Source organism: Lithobates pipiens, unplaced genomic scaffold (genome assembly GCF_037356315.1).
Source record: "Lithobates pipiens isolate NorthernLeopardFrog02 unplaced genomic scaffold, aLitPip1_a1.2 Scaffold_16, whole genome shotgun sequence".
In the NCBI taxonomy this organism is placed as follows: Eukaryota; Metazoa; Chordata; class Amphibia; order Anura; family Ranidae; genus Lithobates; species Lithobates pipiens.
The window spans coordinates 3,924,313-3,943,336 of NW_027507748.1; the positions used below are offsets into that span (position 1 = coordinate 3,924,313).

The 19,024-nt window shown below is 45.0% G+C and overlaps 2 protein-coding genes across 5 annotated transcripts in view; one reads left to right on the forward strand and one right to left on the reverse strand.

Annotated features, from left to right (window-relative positions):
* Window positions 1–5,104, forward strand: part of LOC143981465 (uncharacterized) — a 72,249-nt gene extending 67,145 nt beyond the window's left edge. The window contains exons 8-9 of the mRNA XM_077479346.1: window positions 2,998–3,261; window positions 4,722–5,104. Coding sequence (XP_077335472.1) covers window positions 2,998–3,261; window positions 4,722–4,747 — 290 coding nt within the window. The 3' untranslated portion in view covers window positions 4,748–5,104. The remainder of the gene's footprint in view (window positions 1–2,997; window positions 3,262–4,721) is intronic.
* LOC143981547 (immunoglobulin superfamily member 10-like) overlaps window positions 1–19,024 on the reverse strand; it is a 492,232-nt gene that overhangs the window by 303,764 nt on the left and 169,444 nt on the right. The window lies entirely within an intron of this gene.

Consider the following 19,024-nt stretch of genomic DNA (forward strand, 5'->3'; position numbering starts at 1 on the left):
CTATATATTGTGGACCTATACCAATCCTTAAGGAATAGCAGACTGTACCTCACTCAACCCTACGTACTGTAGTACACTATACCTTACAAGTCCTTATAAGGACCTTTGTGGAACTAGAAGGTTGTGATTAGCAGACTGTACCTCAGTCCCTATACTGATAAAGGACTGCTGCAAAATAGGGAAGCAGTCAGCAGTAGTGCACCTCAACCCTATATATTGTGGACCTATACCAGTCCTTAAGGAATAGCAGACTGTACCTCACTCAACCCTATGTACTGTAGTACACTATACCTTACCAGTCCTTATAAGGACCTTTGTGGAACTAGTAGGTTGTGATTAGGAGACTGTACCTCTGTCCCTATACTGATAAAGGACTGCTGCAGAATAGGCACATAGCAGAGAGTCAAGAGAAGGGTGCAGATCGAGAGCATGAGGAGGGTGCAGAAGAGTATGGCTGAGTGAGCCACTCAACCAAGTCTGGTGCGTCCTTTGACGTAATTGCACATATCTTCTGCAATTTGCCACTTTGGCTCAAGTCTGTTGCTCCTGCCCTACCCCTACCACCCCTGTGGAAGGGCCTGCCTCTTCCTCTGCCTGTCATTTTTTAAATTACCCTGTGACAAAAGTCTCTAGAGAAGTGCAGTATGTATGTGGAAGAAGGTATATAACACCCCGCTTCAATCTGTTGTTTTGGTGGGCCACTGGTCTATCACACCAGTTATAATACTTTTTTTATTGCGTTTGTCACTCTTTGTAGTATCGCTGCAGAACCGCTCAGCAGTCACAATGCTGCACAGTGGAAGTGCACTATACTGTGCTTTCTATATGTGCAAGTATTTTATACGTGTATTACACCCCTATATACTGCACACCAAATAGTACACCTATACCAGTCCTTACAAGGACCTTTGTGGACCTAGTAGCTAGTGATTTGCAGACTGTACCTCAGTCCCTACATTGATAAAGGACTGCTGCAGAATAGGGCAGTAATCTGCAGCAGTGCACCAGCACCCTATATATTGTACACCTATACCAGTCCTTACAAGGACCTTTGTGGACCTAGCAGCTAGTAATTTGCAGACTGTACCTCAGTCCCTACACTAATAAAGGACTTCTGCAGAATAGGACAGTAATCTGCAGCACAGCCCTGCATCAGCACCCTATATATTGTACACCTATACTAGTCCTTACAAGGACCTTTGTGGACCTAGTAGCTAGTGATTTGCAGACTGTACCTCAGTCCCTACATTGATAAAGGACTGCTGCAGAATAGGGCAGTAATCTGCAGCAGTGCACCAGCACCCTATATATTGTACACCTATACCAGTCCTTACAAGGACCTTTGTGGACCTAGCAGCTAGTAATTTGCAGACTGTACCTCAGTCCCTACACTAATAAAGGACTTCTGCAGAATAGGACAGTAATCTGCAGCACAGCCCTGCATCAGCACCCTATATATTGTACACCTATACTAGTCCTTACAAGGACCTTTGTGGACCTAGTAGCTAGTGATTTGTAGACTGTACCTCAGTCCCTACACTGATAAAAGACTGCTGCAGAATAGGGCAGCAGTCAAGTATAATATTCTTTTTTATATTTGGAAGAAAGTATATTATATGTGTACAACCCTATATACTGTACACCTATACCAGTCCTTTAAAGGACCTTTGTGGACCTAATAGTAATAGCTAGTGATTATACTGACTGTCCCTGCTGCACACAGCGTCTTGTCCCTCCCTGCACTGACAAAAGACAGGTTGCTGCAATCACCAGCATAGCAATGCACTGAACCCTATATACTGTACACCTATACCATACCAGCCCTTAAAAGGACTTTTGTGGACCTAATAGCTATCGATTTGTGTCACTACAGTCTCTCCCTGCTCCACACAGCAACCTCTCCCTATAATGACATAAGACAGAATGTAAAATGGCCACCAGATCAGGTCTATTAATAAGGTAGGGGGACTGTCCAATTGTCCATGTGCTGAAATGTCTCAATTGGCTGTCCTGTACCCCATGATGGATGTGTCATCATGGGTCAAAGTTCTTTCACTCTGTAAACACATATGTGCGCCTGGCGAACAGCGGCAATAGTCTGCCGATCGGGCGAATCGCGAACACGCAACATTCGCCGTGAAACGACCGCCGGGCAAACAGTTCGGCCATTCCTATAAAGGAGCGCAGTTCATAACGAAAGTCTCTTTGCAGAGAAAGCAGAATGAGCTTTAGTGTGTGCTCAGATGCTGGCTGGTCACTGGCAGGGAGGGCTGCTAGGCAATCTGAGTGATTTTCCTCAGGGTTCGTGCGTGTCTGGACATCCCAGTGCTGCTTCTTAATCAGAGGTTCCTTAGCAGAGGAAAGTGCTGGGGACAGTGCAGACCGCTCACCTCTATCTGAAGGTGATTGCTGGGGAGAGGTAGGCTTTGATGTGTGATTTTCCATGGGCTCCGAGTTGTCTGCAGGTCCCTGCATGACGCCTGTGTCCTATGAGGGATCACAAGGCGCCGCACCATCTTTGGATGATTGCATGGCCGGCTGTGGGAAATATTCAGTGAGGTGGCGCAGCTTGTGGAGGCTGAGGTATTTCCTCTTGGACATACCGTCCATTCGCTGAGGATGAGGGCTCCCCTCTGGTGCTTCAGGGAGAGGGAGCTGTTGCTGGTAAGTCCTGGGAGCAGCTGTTTGTCCCAGAGCTGAGCAGAGCTGGGTGGTTAAGCAGCCATCTTGCTTCATGGCTGGTCACGCCCCCCAGGAAGGAGTAGATTTTTATTGGCTGATGGTCCCCTCCTGTAGAGATCAATCAAAGCCTAGGAATCCCGATCACATAATTGGCCCCTTTAGGGTCTTGCAATAAAAGTTTCTGCAGCAAAGATATTTCAGGAATTCTGTGACTTTTTATGACTGTAATGGATTGGGGTGGACGGGGTATTACAGGGGAAATCATATTTCATTATAGTACAATGTTACAGATCTCCCCATCTCTGTGTCTCTTAGTTCCGGTATCAGATCCAGTCCTGGATGTGAGGTGTCTCCAGAATGACAGCGCTGAGATCTCCTGCTGGGTGGAGATCGGGACTGACCCATCCATCTACCTGACTGTGAGTGGAGGATTGGAGGTATATGATGTCACCAGCTCAGAGCGGACAGTCCGTGTCACTGTGCCTCCTGTGTCACCGCCCCATTCCTGGAATATCAGATGTTCAGCAAAGAACAACATAAGTGAGAGATCCACCAATCAGACACAAGACCCTTGTCCAGGTGAGTGACGTGTGACTTTTCCCTTCCCTTTAGAAAGGCCCGGAGTGAAAAGAAAGAATGCACTAGACGTAGGGCCTGCATGATAGGGGTTAAAAGGAGCTTTTTAGGTCCTAGTTAAGGGCACAGGATAGATCAGTAGTTGTAGGGGGCAGGCTTTGAGCGGGGAGCAGAATAAGTTATATTTTTACAGGAAGGGGAGGGCTTTGGTTAGCAAAAGAAAGTGAAGGAGCAACTTCCCATCGTATTCATGTGGTTTATATTTTTACATTCTTAGCTGTGCTTCATATGAAGTCCCAACTTTTCTTTTAGATATTGTATATACATTAGGGATGGAGGCAGATGAACGTATCCATTCATTGCCTCATACAAAGTCCCAAATCCCCCTTTCCCCCCTTTTTTTGATGACATGATTCAGGGATGGAAGCACATTAGCTAAGGTAGCATACAGTCTATTAATTGTATTAACTATATTGAGGTTTCACTATTGCAGGGAGACTTTTGCTGCACATTTTGGATTTTTTGCTATTAGTTTTGTGTTTTGTTTTGTGGACTCCTGGGTTCTGCCTCCTCGGGAGCTGCGATGTTTGGTATGGCCCCTCCCTCTGCCTCCCCCCTTGGTTGGGGTGGTGGGCGGTGCCACCCACACATCAACGCCACGCCCGTGCACCGAGTGTGTGGCGTCACATGAGGTCGGGCGTCCACGTGCTTGTTGTGCTTGTTTGTCTATCAGGTTTTGACATGAGGGAGGACTTTGAGCGCCAACTGTTGAGTGACACTGTGCACCCGGGTGGTGGCTCTGCCTTCCTTCCCTGTTTCATAACGCAGCGTGGCGTTGGCGGCATACTGCGGTTATCCTTGGCCATTGGGACTCCATGCTGGTGGAGCACACACCTCACTTTGATTTTGAGATACACACACACACCGGCTCCCATGATCTCCTTTCGAGATCTAAGGTAAATATACATTCTTATTTTTTCATTCATTTTTTATTTCTCCTCACATTCGTTTGGGCTGTCACACTATAGCCCTCACTTGGCTTGGGCAGGTTCTGCCCAAGAACGGCCCTTATTTGGAATTAACACAATCACACTTTTACATTTCATTTTTATTGATTTTTTTACTTTTTATTATTTCTTACAGTACATGTTATGGGACTGGTACACATACAGCATCATTTATTCTCTTATCTTATTACCAACTGTGAATCACAACATCACTATCGCTCCACATGCTGCATCCCCGGGCCTTGATGTGGCCGTGTTTATGTTGCCTCAACTCCCGTGGGAGGTATGACTTCCCCATGGCGTCCGCAACCTCTAATACTATTATCTTATTACTAGCCTGTATTCTCTGGTAAGAGTGTTATACGTTATGTATTCACTTGTACTTTTGCTTTTGTTTTCCTCGGTGTCCAGTGATTGTTCACCCTGTTAACCCTTTATATTATTTTATTATTATAGATGATTATGTATGCGACTGCTCCTGATGAATGGGACTCCCCCACGAAACGCGTTGAGCCCTAGCCTTATGCTACATCTATTAATCACGTAATCTTGAGATGCCGCAATAAGTGATATCAACTTATTTTTTGCTAATGTTTATCAATTGATTATTATTGCTATGGTTGTGTTTATGAATCAGCATTATGGCTTTACCGTGCAACCAGGATTTTACTATTTATAGACTGGTTTTGAATTATGTTATTAACCTAATCATGCTGTTCATGAACTAGTATAAACTAGTATAATTGTACTATCATGTATCAATATTCTTTTACTTATAGATTGGTTATCAATTGTGTTATTATCATGTATAACAAATTATTAAAGATTTTTGAATTTTATTATTTTATTTATTATTGATTTTTTTTTTATTTAATGTATATGCTTTTTGGCATCCTTAATCATGTGGTTTCTATTTTTACATTCTTAGCTGTGCTTCATATAAAGTAACAACGTTTCTTTTAGATATTGTATTAGCAAAAGTATGTGGCCATAGGACACACCCCCTTAAAGGAGAATTATACAAAAAAATGATTAGTTAAATCCACAAGTGCTTTTTTTTTTACCACTACTATTTCTTTATATTGGCTTTTGGAATTTACAAATGCAGCAATTCAGAATTTGTAGGAAAGGTTTATCTCTGGGAAACACTTTTTAAATAATACATTTTATATACCATTATACAGATTAGACCAAAATGAGGGACAAATGAGGGGGACAGAGGGACACTCCCTCCAAATCAGGGACAGTTGGGAGCTATGTATACTTCATTCATTTCTGCTTTTCTTTTTTCTACTTTTCTAATCTTCCCATAATGTGATTTCCTGGACCTCCCCATGTCAACCTACTATGTGTCAGCTCTGCCCCCTCTGACCCCTCCAGGACCACCTTTTTCCTATCCCATAAAGGGCGGCTGTCTGCCCACACCAGTGTTCTTTTTTCGTCCTTGCTCCGGACACCTTTTAAAGTTTATTTATTTATTTTTATTTTGTTTTTATTTATTTATTTTTTCACCATCCATCCTGTTCGGGTTCAGCCTCTCCCGTATCAGAAGACCCCCCCATAGAGGCAGTAAATCTCCTGAGGAGTGTGGGTTCCCTTGGTGCTGGGATAAAAAGGTGCAGTATAAATGACTGTGTATTCCTGGCAAAGGTCACTGGCAGTATAAATGACTGTATATACCTTCGTTAGCAGGTATTGGCACTCTCTCCTTCCATGTTTGTGTGTTCAGGCAGTGATTTGGCTCGCTGGGTCTTGTAGTTCACCACCTCCACATGTATTCCTTTCAGGAAGCTCAGTTGAGCAGGTGAGGTCAGAGGTGGCTTCCTCTTGGATTACCTAACCAACACCAGAATGCTCACTGCTGATTAGGGATGAGCTTGACGTTCGACTCGAACATTGGCTGTTCACACGTTCGGCGAATACCAAACGTTATGGGTCATTTGCACCAAATTCATGTGGCGCTCATGGCCCACAATGCACTGCGCCATCGCAGTGCATTGCTGGCTCATGATTGGCCAAGCATGCACTGTGAAGGGAAATGCTTGGCCAATCACAGCGCCGGCAGCGAGGAGAGGTATGATTGGCCACAGGCAGGATGCCTGTGGCCAATCATAGCTCAGGCTGTGTAGTACACGCCCCACACTATATAAGGCCACCAGCGCGGCGGCCTTTTGTAGTGTGTTGGTGTCTGTAGGAGTTAGTGGGTGTTCTCTAAGTACCTTCAACACAGTATACACCGTTCGTTATTGGCTGATTTAGCGTTCTTGCTCTTCTGTAATTGAGCTTTTAGCAGTCTGCAGGAGTTTGTGGGTGTTGTCTGCGTGCCCTGACCGCAGTATACACCATTATATCCACCTATATAGCTAGCTATATTGCTCTTCTGTAATAGAGATTTCAGTCAGCTGTAGGAGATTGTGGGTGTTGTCTGTGTGCCCTGACCGCAGTATACACCATTATCCACCTATATAGCTCTTCTCTAATTGAGCCATCTGCCATCTACAGGAGTTAGTGGGTGTTGTGTGCCTCCAGCACAATATACACTACCCAATTGCTGGTTTTCCCATCTCCCTTCAGGCCATTACCATGTCTGGAAGGCCAACAAGGAGAGGCAGACAGGCGCGAGCCGATAAGAGAGGGCAAGCAGGCTCTGTGTCTAGAGACAACAGTGCTGGTCGTGGACGCGGTGCATCGTCATCATCAGCATGTGGCCATGGGACACGCTTGTCCTTATTTTCGGCAGCTGGACGTGTTGAGCCACATCATGCCAAAGACTTGGTAGAGTGGATGACCAAGCCCTCTTCATCCTCCTCATCCTCTCTCACCCAGGCTCAGGGTACTAGCAAAGCAGCTGCCAACGCATCGTCTTCCCTCATCTCAATGTCATCATCAGTGACTCCTTCCCTAGACCCACCACGTCCTCCTGAGGAGTCTCCTGGACTCTTTGAGCACAGTGTTGGGTACATGCTCCAGGAGGATGCCCAGTGTTTTGTAGGCTCTGATGATGATACTCATAGAGGAAGGCAGTAGCGTTAGCACAGAGAGAGGGGATGCTCCAGAAGGACAGCAATCTGGCAGTCATGTTCCACAAGCTGCAGCATACTGCCAGGTTTGCTCCAGCGATGAAGAGGGAAGGGGATGATGAGGGCACTGACTCCACGTGGGTGCCTGGTAGGAGGGAGGAGGAGGAGGAGGCACATGTCCAACGAGGCAGGATGCCCTCCGGGGGCCAGCTTAGGGGGCAGCACATCGACTGAATCACACCGCATAGCTCCGCCTGTGCAGGACGTTGCCTCTGCGCGTTATTCTAAAAGTTCTTTGGTGTGGGCCTTTTTTGAGACGAGTGCATCAGATTGCACCGCTGCTATTTGCAACATATGTCTCAAGTGGTTCTCGCGTGGCCAAAACATCAGCCGCTTGGGCACCACATGCTTGACCAGACATATGTTGACCTGCCATGCTGCTCGTTGGCAAGCGTACCTCAAAGACCCACACCAAAGAACAAAGCAGACCTCTCCTTGCTCCTCATCAGCTGGGATCTCCAACCCCACTAGACCTTCAGTCCTCTCTAAAACCTGCTCTGAGAGGAATGAAGGTGTAGAATTAGGTGTGTCACAGCCAAGTGCTTCCGGGCACTCTGCTAGCAGTACACCCACGCCCGATTATAGTAGTTATAGTTATAGTAGTTATTTCCCTGCCCCAGCTGCTGGACCGTCAAAAGAAGTTCACTCCCAGCCATCCACATGCCCAGCAGTTGAATGCTAGCTTGGCTAAATTGCTAGCACTTCAACTGCTGCCTTTTTCAGTTGGTAGACTCGGCCCCCTTCTGTGAGTTTGTACAATGTGCGGTTCCTCAGTGGCAGGTCCCCAAACGCCACTTTTTCTCACGGAAGGCTATTTCGGCTCTCTACCGGCATGTGGAAGGCAATGTCCTTGCCTCGCTGGACAGGGCGGTCAGCGTTAAGCTGCATATCACCACTGACTCATGGTCCAGCAGGCATGGACAAGGACGCGACCTGTCTTTCACGGCCCATTGGGTCACTCTTCTGGCAGCTGGGAAGGATGCAGGACAAGGTGCAGTAGTGTTGGAGGTTGTTTCGCCACCACACCTCCAAAATGCTACTACTGGTTGTGACACACCTCTCTCCTCCACCCCTCCTCTTCTTCTTCCTCCATGGCCTCTTCCAGTGCTCTGTCCTCAGAGCCAGCGGTGCTCCGTAGGCGTTCAAGGGGCTACGCAAGCACGCAGGCAAAACAATGCCATGCCGTGCCTGTGCTGGTTTGTTTGGGGGACAGGAGCCACACTGGGGCAGATATTTTGCCAGCTCTGCAGGTGCAGGCCGAGAGGTGGTTGACGCCACGCCAGCTTAAGCCAGGAATGGTGGTTTGCGACAATGGCACCAACCTCCTCTCCGCCCTTCGACAGGGACAACTGACCCATGTGCCATGTGTGGCTCACGTCCTTAACCTGGTGGTGCAGCGGTTCTTGGGCAGGTACTCGGGCTTACAGGATGTCCTGAAGCAGGCCAGGAAAGTCTGTGTGCATTTCTGCCGATCATTTAATGCCTGTGCTCGGCTGGCTGAGCTCCAAAAGGAGTTAAACCTGCCCAAGAACTGCCTTATATGTGACATGCCCACTGGGTGGAACTCAACGTTGGTCATGCGGCAGCAGCTGCACACGCAGCAGAGGGCCATCAATGAGTACTTGTGCGACTACGGCACCAGGACAGGGTCAGGGGAGCTCGGTTTTTTCTTACCACACCAGTGGGGCATGATCAGGAAGGCATGCACTCTCCTGTCACCGTTTGAGGAGGCCACAAGGATGGGGGGCAGTGACAGTGCATGCATCAGTGACACTGTACCTCTTGTCCACCTGTTGGATCATACGTTGCGTGGAATAATGGACAGGGCACTTGAGGCAGAACAGAGGCAGGAAGAGGAGGACTTCCTTGCCTCTCAAGGCCCTCTTTATTTAGACAGTGTTCCTGCTGTCCCACCCATCACACAGGAAGAGGACGAGGAGGAGGAGGAGGAGGAGGATGATTGTGTCAGCATGTTGGTGGAGGCTGGCACTCAGCATCAGCAGCAGTCTTGTATGGATGATTTACAGTCCCAAGAAACCCGTGGACTTGTACGTGGCTGGAAGGACGTAGCTGCGGATCATGTTGTCCTTAGTGACCCAGAGGACTCCGGACCAAATGACTCAGCTAACCTATGCTGCATGGCCTCTCTGATCCTGCAAAGCTTGCGGGAGGATCCTCGTATTCTTCGGATCAAGGAGAGGGACCATTATTGGCTGGCCACTCTCCTTGATCCACGGTACAAGGATAAGGTTGCCGACCTTATCTTGCCATCGCAGAGGGAGAAGAGGATGAGACATCTCCGGGAGGCCTTGCAGAAAGGTCTGTGCAACGCGTTCCCAGAGACTGGGAGGTTACAAACTCCTGGTCCTGGACAACGTGTTGCTGAGGCATCGGTCAGAAGGAGCGGTGGAGAAGGTGGCCATCTGACTGATGCGTTCAGACAATTTTTTAGTCCGCAGCCCCAAGGTATGATCGGTTCCAGCAACCATCGCCAGCGTCTGATTTATATGGTGCAGGAATACCTAGGGGCAAGGTCAGACTTGGACACCTTCCCCACCGAAAATCCTCTGGCTTACTGGGTCTTGAGGATGGATCACTGGCCAGAGCTTGCACAGTATGCAATTGAGCTACTGGCCTGTCCTGCATCCAGCGTTCTTTCGGAACGCACCTTCAGTGCTGCTGGTGGCTTTGTTACCGATCACAGGGTGTGCCTGTCCACCGACTCGGTTGATCGACTGACCTTCATAAAGATGAATCAGTCTTGGATCACCCACAGCTACCAAGCACCTGAAGCTGATGTAACCAAATATTTTTTTTTTAAATATCACATCCCTTCAAGACTGCCTATGCTGATGCTGAGTGACTGTCCTGTTATGTTGATTGTCTATCCTCTTCCTCCTCCGCTGATATGTTGGAAGAACATTTTTGGTTCTGGGTGATGCCACCAGCCCAATTTTTCTGCCCCTGTTTAACAGGGGCGTTTAATTACAATTTTTGATGCAATGCTTTGCAGCAGGGCTCATTCCTGCACCACAACTAGAGTATATGGGAGAGGTTGCAGTGTCGTGGCACCAGCACCAGTGCCTAAGGCCCAATTTTTCAGCCCCTGTTTAACAGGGGCATGTCATTACAATTCTTGATATAATATTTCACAGCAGGGCCCGTTCCTGTGCCCACCGAGAGTAACTGTGAGGACTTATAGTGTTGTGGCACCAGCACCACAACCACCAAAGGCCCAATTTTTCTACCACTGTTCAACAATGGTATGTAATTACAATTCTTGATATAATCGTTCACAGCAGGGCGCTCCAGCGCCCACCAAGAGTCACTTTGAGGGCTTACAATGTTGTGGCAACAGCAACACCTTTTGTTTCGCCATTTCTGCAGAGCATATAGGGCAGGCCCCTACTTTCAAACATCCAACTTACAAACATCTCCTACTTGCAAACGGAAGGAGACAACAGCAAGTGAGATGAAAAAAGACGGACGGCAAAACAAATTATACAGGGGTGATAACCCTTCCCTATGTTTTCCAAAAAGCTTAAAAATAGATTTTTTGACTGGAGCTACACTTTAAAAATGTACCAGTTCAAAATTACAAACAGATTCTACTTAACGCAACAAACCTACACAGTCCCTGTCTTGTTTGCACCGCCTGTATACTGCTGTTCTGAGTATATAGGGCCTGGGGGCCACACGCATTCCCTTTTTTTAATATGGGTACGGGGTTCCCCTTAATATGCGTACAAGACCCAAAGGGGCTGGTAATGGGCAGGGAGGGCTACCCATGCCATTTTCTCAATGATTTTCATCCATATTGTCGGAACCAGATATTATATTAAAAACGCAAGCAGTTTTAAATGACTTTTTTTCCGTTAAATGTCATTTTGTGCAGGGACTGTTCTAAACACAGGAAACACGTGGCACTTCACAGGCATACTACAGACACCCCCCAGGCACCATATTTAAAGGAATATCTCACTTTTTTTTTCACTTTAATCATCATTAAAATCAGTGCTCCCACCAAAACGGCCATTTTTAAAAACATTTTAGGCATTGACCCATGTCCCTTGGGGCAGGAGCCAGGTCCCCAAACCCTTTTTAGGACAGTATCTTGCATATTAGCCATTAAAATTAGCACTTTTAATTTCGAACGTTCCAGTCCCATCGACTTCAATGGGGTTCTAAAGTTCGTAAGAATTTGGGGTCCGTTTGAAAGTTCTGATACAAACCGAACCGTGGGGTGTTCGGCTCATCCCTACTCCATACATTGTGAGACGGTGGCCTGTAAATGATATGATATTATAGAATTCATCCCAATTTCTTCAGTAAGACCCATCAGTTATAGGATATTGAGAGGAAAAATCCAGAAGGTCTCTCATCACATCATTTTTTATAACGCTCTGCAGGGGAATGACTTTTTGGTATGGCCCCCATCCCCCACACTACAAGTCCATCTGTCCATCTATTGTGCTTTTCGGTACAATTTCTGGGCACACAATATTTACAACAACCTTCTTCAATCAGTCGGCGGTGTTCACCAAATCGGCTATAAAGAGCCCTAATTGTGCCCCACATCCAGGAGAGCACAAGAACAGGCTAGACAGGACATTACACATTCAGTAGAAGAATTATAGAATGCAGATATCTGATTGGTTCTACTTTTCCCAAAAAATCTCCATGTGTGATAAATGTAGAGGGAAGACACTTTCTTTTTCTCCACTGAAAGGTCCCAAATGAGATCAGTAAAGTCAGAAGAGTCCTGACCCCAAGCCTGGCCTAGAAGACACATATTAGAACTATCAGTCGGAGTCCTTGTGGTGTATAGCGGAAGAAGAAACACCAACTTATGGAAGAATCTACTTCATGGGCTCATATGACCGGAATGTACTAATCTCACATATATACAGTATATGGAACCATGAGCCTCTTGTATATACACAACACAATTCTTTATTAAAGAAAACATATGAGATAACACATTGTAAACAGTCATGGCTAGACCTCCCCTCCACCCCACTATGGACAGTGACTGCTGACCCCTGAACTCCGTGTCACTTATTCCTGATCTCTTATCTCTGATACAACAGTGTGCCTGGAAATGATGGTCAGGATCTCCAGCAGGTACATCAAGAGGACTCAAACATGGCCCCTGAAAATGGGTTTTTCATATCTATAAAGCATGTGGATCCCTGATGTGTTTCCTCTTCATAGGGACTTCCTCGGAGGGGGTGTGGCCTCAATCAAGGAAGTCCCTACAGGAAGAAAATGTGTCGGGATCCATAGCCTGGGTTGGCCTTGATGAGCATCCAGTAAGCTCTACATGCTGTATAGATATGAATAGTCCATTTGCAGGGGATATGTTTGTTTATGGTGATTTCTCTGCTGGAGATCCTGACCACCATTTTCAGTAGTGCTGATGATGTTCACTTTTCCAACTGCGGAATCCACGATTTTATGACTTTCAACTGGGATTGATCTGGCAGGTTAGCTCTTTAGTCCCAATGAGGAGTTTGGGTAAAGCCATCTGAGGTGAGGGACACATCCGTGCTTCAGAGTGGATGAAAAGACCACTGGATGGATGGGCTGGCTCCACAGACACAGGCTCATCAAGCAGCTGCCGACAGGCCGCGAGTGAGCCGCTCACCGACTGAAGAGACGGCCGGTCAGGAGAGGGCTGTGGGGCGCCTCCGACACTTGTCCCAGGGAGAGCTCTGGTGAAGCCATCTGGTAGTTGTCAGGATAACGTGTTTCGGAGGCCGCGGCCTCCTTCCTCAGGTCACCCTGCTGTTATTCAGAGAGCCCTTTTGTAGCTGAAATTAATTGGCCTGGGTTTTTTAACCCTGTAATCAAAATTTATCAAATTTCAACTAAAAAATATATGGGGGATAGTATAACAACTACAATACATTCAACAACAGCATACATACAATATGTCTAAGATATAATTACATATCATTTTTTCTTCCCCTTTCTTAGCAATACAATTAAATTAAAAATAAATGTTAATTATATATATATATATATATATATTAATAAATCATACATTTTAATAAAATTGGATAGGTATAAAATAGTAGTAGGGTTGTTCTATAATTCATTCCTTGGTTCTTTCTATATACATGCATATATCTGTACACATACATATACACATATAGACACACATGTTGATTCTTTTATCAATATCTTGTTTTTAAAACACTATTTCTCAATTTGAAAGATTCTGTCTCAAAGAAGCACATGCTAAAGGTCGTATTTCATCTATCTATGCACAATTGGTTTCTAAATCTAATACTATTGTACCTACATATGTTGTGGGAAAGAGATCTAGATCGTACGATTGACTCTAAAACTTGGGCTCACATATGGTCTAATACCAAATCTTCCTCTACAAATATATTGGCGGTAGAGACATCATATAAAGTCCTCCCCGATGGTATTTGGTTCCTGTGAGAATAGCCAAATTCACAACGGACAATGCCGGCCTCTGTTTTCGCGGCTGTCAGGAACTTGGTACATTTATGTACATTTGGTGGCAATGCCCAATTGTACAAAAATTTTGGAAAAAGGCCTTTGCAATAATTTCTAAATTATTTAATTGCTGAATTCTACCAGACCCAATGTTAGCTCTTCTCAATAATAAGATAAAAAAGACAATCAGCGCTCACATGTACCCAAAAAACTATTCATTTCTGCAAGATGAACACCTAAAGGAGCAATACACAAAACACCTCACAACCAGATTAGAAGATACAAATGGTGCAGCGCAAATAAAAGTCCACCAAACATTGATCACATATCACTGTGTGACCGCCGAGAAAAGGGGAAGACACCACGTAGTGAGATAGCTCTTCTTTTTTGTGTGACCGCTCCTTCCACCAGTAGAAATAAACTCTTACCAGCTGGGATGGACCTCTGAATTCTCAGATGGTCAAACATGCAGATTCATACTCATAGTATGCAGGAGCCTCACTGGTTGGTTTCCCACGTGTGGACAGAGAGAACTTCAAATCCCATTCGTCATCGGTCAGATGTAGCCGGCTTCCAATATATGCCCAACGTTTTCACTCCAGGTGTATATGGGTGAATATATGTAGGCAGGAAAAAAATCCGAGGGAACCTCAGCCCAAAATAAATGTGCAAAAGGGATAAAAAACGATCTAAGTGGATCGTTTTATTTAATATTCCCAATTACAGAAAATGAAAAAAATAAAAATATGATAATAAAAATAGTAGCCAAAAATTCCACTGTAATAGTCCACAGTTCAGTAAAGTAATTTATACTGATATTGCTGTGTCAGTACTCATAGCCACCACAAGATGTCAGTGTGGTAGCTTATATAATGTAAAAAGCAGAGCACACAGCAGAGAATGAAATATCAAACAGAAACAGACTGGGCGGCGGGTGACAGCCGCGAATAAGCTCCTCCCCCCATACATACGTTACATCCTATCAGGACTTCATCAGAGGTGGGTGGAGCTTAACGGCGTCACCCTTCACATTTAAATAGTGCACTGAATAAAATTGCCTCCCCTCCACTGCTTCTTAACTTTTTCCAAGCCCCAAAACTTAAGGCATCGGGGGTCCCTATCATGAACATATCTAAAGTGTTTGGACACATTATGGGAGCGTAAACCCTTTTTGATATTGTTAACATGCTCAGCGACCCGGACTTCAAGAGGCCTAGAGGTCCTCCCTATGTATTGGAGAGCGCAATCACACTCCAGCATGTAAACTACTCCTTCAGTAATGCAGGTTATGAGATTTTTCATTTGATAGGTTCTTCCTGTAGTGGAAGCCATAAATTCCTTTCATCTCTTCTAATTATGATTACACTGTTTACATGAGGGGCATTTTCCACACGCATAAAAACCAGTAAGAAAAGAAAAGATCCTATTCTCTTTAATTACCGGGGGATCTACTACACTAGGGGCCAGTATGTCCCTCAGCCTAGGAGCTTTCTTATAGATAAACCTCGGACGAGATGGTAAGACTGGGCCCAAAATACGGTCTTTCTTGAGGATATCCCAGTGTTTGACAATCATTTTTTCAAATTTTTTATATTGAATGTTTAATCCAAAATCATCCGGATCTCATTATTATTAGACTTTCTGCGGTGGTCATCACTGTTATTGGGAGGATTAGTGACTAGGGTAGCTCTATCCAAGTTACCTACACTTAATCTCTGACCATCAATTATTTCTGGGTTATACCCCTTCTGTAAAAAACGTTTGGCCAGAACATTAGCCTGTGTGCAATAGTCCTCTGCACGAGAGCAATTGTGCCTCAGCCGAATGAACTGGCCCCTAGGGATGTTACATAACCAAGACCAATGGTGACAACTGTCCAATGGTATGTATCCATTCCTGTCTGTCGGTTTGAAATATTATTTTAGTTTTAAAACATGAGCCGTCCTTAAAAATCTCTAAATCCAAAAAAGTTATATTAAAAGGGTCAGCATTGCAAGTGAGTTTAATATTCTTGGTGTTACCATTAAGCCTAGACATAAACATCTTAAGGCTCAATAGGTCACCTTCCCATACCATAATCAGATCATCTATATACCGTTGGTAACATTTGGTAACATGGTGTGGGTCTATTTCTAAAAATAGTCTCCTCTTCCCATAAAGCCATGAAGAGATTTACAACACTAGGTGCAAAACGAGCTCCCATAGCTCCTCCGAGAACCTGGACATAGAATTTGCTGTCATACCAAAAATAAATTTTTTGTTAGACAAAATTCTAAGGCTTCAAGGAGAAAATTCTTTTGGAGCACTGGAAGGTCCGAACTCTCTAGAGCCCATCCAGCTGATGCTATAGCATCCTGATGACTTATAATCGTATATAATGAGCCGACGTCGGCTGTGACTAGAAGACTATTATCACTAGCCGGCGTCGATTCAATAATCTGAATGGCGTGTTTGGTATCCTTGAGGTATGCCATAGTATTACATACTAATGGCTTCAAAAAGAAGTCAATGTACTGACCCAGCCGTGCAGTAACTGAGTCAATACCATTGACTATAGGCCTACCGGGTGGTCTAAGGGCATCCTTATGTATTTTAGGTAAAAAATATATAATCGGCCTTCTGCATGCACTCGGATCTAAATAGAGGGATTATTTTTTATTTGGAACCCCACTATTTTTACCACGTTGTACAAGAGTCTGTAGTTCATTCTTATATTGGAAAACTGGATCGTTAGTGAGTACTTGATAAGTAGACTGATCCACCAATAACCTATCCATTTCCTCCTTATAGAATACCTTGCTCATAACTACAAGACCGCCCCCCTTATCGGCGGGGTGGGTGACCAAGTCTTTATTTTTTTCCAAGGAGGCAATGCCTTTCTTGAGAAATTGGGGGTCTAGTACTTTTTTTATTTTCATAGTTTCAAGATCACTAATCACCATATTTTAAAGACTCCCACATGCCTATGGTCATTCTTTGGTGGATTGAAAACTGATTTATTGGCCAAGTTAGAATGTTTCCCTTCCGGAATTGTCCGTACAGAAGACAAAGGAGGTTCCCCAAGTTTAGATAAAAAGTATCGTTTGATATTTAAAGATCTTATGAATTTCTGTAAACTGACATAGGTCTGGAATTTATTAAAGTTCCTAACTGGAGCAAACTTCAGACCCTTGTCAAGAACCCTAAGTTCATCTTCCGTAAGTTCAACACCGCTAATATTATAAATTCCTGTACCTATCACAGGTTTTGTCTTTTGTATTCTTCTTCCTGCCCTTCTTCCTCTCTTAACCTTCTTTTGCCCCCTTGTTTGTTGCTTGTGGGGGTTTGACCCCATGGGTCTTGCCACTGCACTTGGCGTGACCCTAAAAAACCCTCCTCTTGAGTATTCACTTCCTGTGAGAGTGGAGCAAAACGATTTTGAGTAGGTATTTGTACCTGATCGGGATACTGATTGTTACCTCTAGGATAGTCATTCCATCTGCCTTGTTGATTGGGGTAGGTGGAATGAGAATTCCTGTGAGGGACATTATTAGCATTACGACCCCTTGGGGGTTTAGAGTAACCCCTCTGTTCTTGCCATTGAGGTTGTTCCCTCAATGGTGGATTATAATAGTTGTTACTTCTACCTCTGCCCCCCTTGCTAGAATTACCCCTACCCCTATTAGTGGGGTGACTAAACCACTTCCCTGGGGAATTCCGTCTATTAGGGGAGCTAGAAGCAATTGGAGTAGAGGCTAGAGGGACAAAAGGAGCTCTGGTAGGGGGAACTACAGGTGTATTTTCAACACCCGGGGACTTAGATTGCCACCTAAAGGTCTCCCCCCGTGCAAAATCTCCCGAATCTCTGATATATTTGGTTTTCTTTTTATCTCGTATTTCTCTATCCCATTTAGTCATTTTATTTTTCAAATCACCAGACAATTTTTCAAAGTCAGGAGATTTCTCAAAGGGCTCAATTTTATTTTTAAGATCTGCAATAGATTGATCCTAGAGCCTTGAGGCGATTCAGTTCGCATTGTGCGCTATACAAGTATTTCATTCATTCATTCATTCATTCATCCAACAATTTCATTTTTCTATGTTTTCTAGCCAATAAGAGATCAATAAGCTCTTGACCCTTATTGCAAAAGAAATTCTGCCATTCTGACATGGATTCACCATCCATAAGTCCATCATTAGGTGGAATATCCCACCTCAACCTCCTGGGGATAAGTTTACATTTGCTATATTGCTCAAACGATGCAATGTCCCTCCAAGTTTTCTTTTTTGTTTTCAAACATATACCCTCGTTTTTTAAAACATACCGATAAATCATCTGGATTGATAGGCAGGGGGGCATCTGAAAAAAACTTCATCAAGTTTCACCTCCCTCTTATCAAGAAAGTTAAATACATCCATGTGTCCTGCTAAAAGGAATATGTATTGATAAACAGATAATAAGATAAAAAAAGACTTTTTAGGCTGACACCTGATGAGGGAGAGGAGACTCGGGAGGGAGCGCGTCCACACCTAGACGTGCGGGTAAGGATCGGCTCCCCCCGTACTGCTGTGATACCGCTGTAATGCCTGGTCAGGCAGCGGCCTCGGCAGCTTTGCAGTAACCTCTCCCCGCTCTCCCTGCATGTCTTATTCTGCAGAGCCCGCTGTTTGTGCCCCATACCTCCGCCGTCGCTGTCTCCCGGAGCTCCGTTCGGGAGCAGGAACCGTAGTCACGGAGACGACCTGACGGAGCAAAGACGAACGGAGCCGAGTCTGGTTCGGCGTCTTGTCGGAGGGGCATGGTGCCTCGAGTGGAGCCTCGGACGAGTCCGTGAATTCCAGGAGGAGCGGAGTGGCGGTGTCGATGGCCCTCTGGTGGCGAAAGAGGGGAACAGCGGTAAGGGGAGTTTTCGTTCTGCTAACAGTGAAGTGCTTGGACGGAGAAGCAAAAATCACAGGAGCAGGTATGAAGCAATAACCATATACAGCTGAAAGAACTTAATAGAGAGAAATCTCAGAAAGAGAGGAAGAGAGATTGAAGAAGCGGTATGTGGTCTGGTCTATGGTGTCAGCTATTGATGCACTGGAGAATTTTCTCTTCCTTTTTTTTATGATTAAATGGCTAAATGGTTATTAATACCCTCTTTAAGCGCTTGTAAAGAGAATATAAGCAGATATTGATTCCGCAAATTATCAGTCTTGAGAACTTTGTATTGACCGATCCGGGAA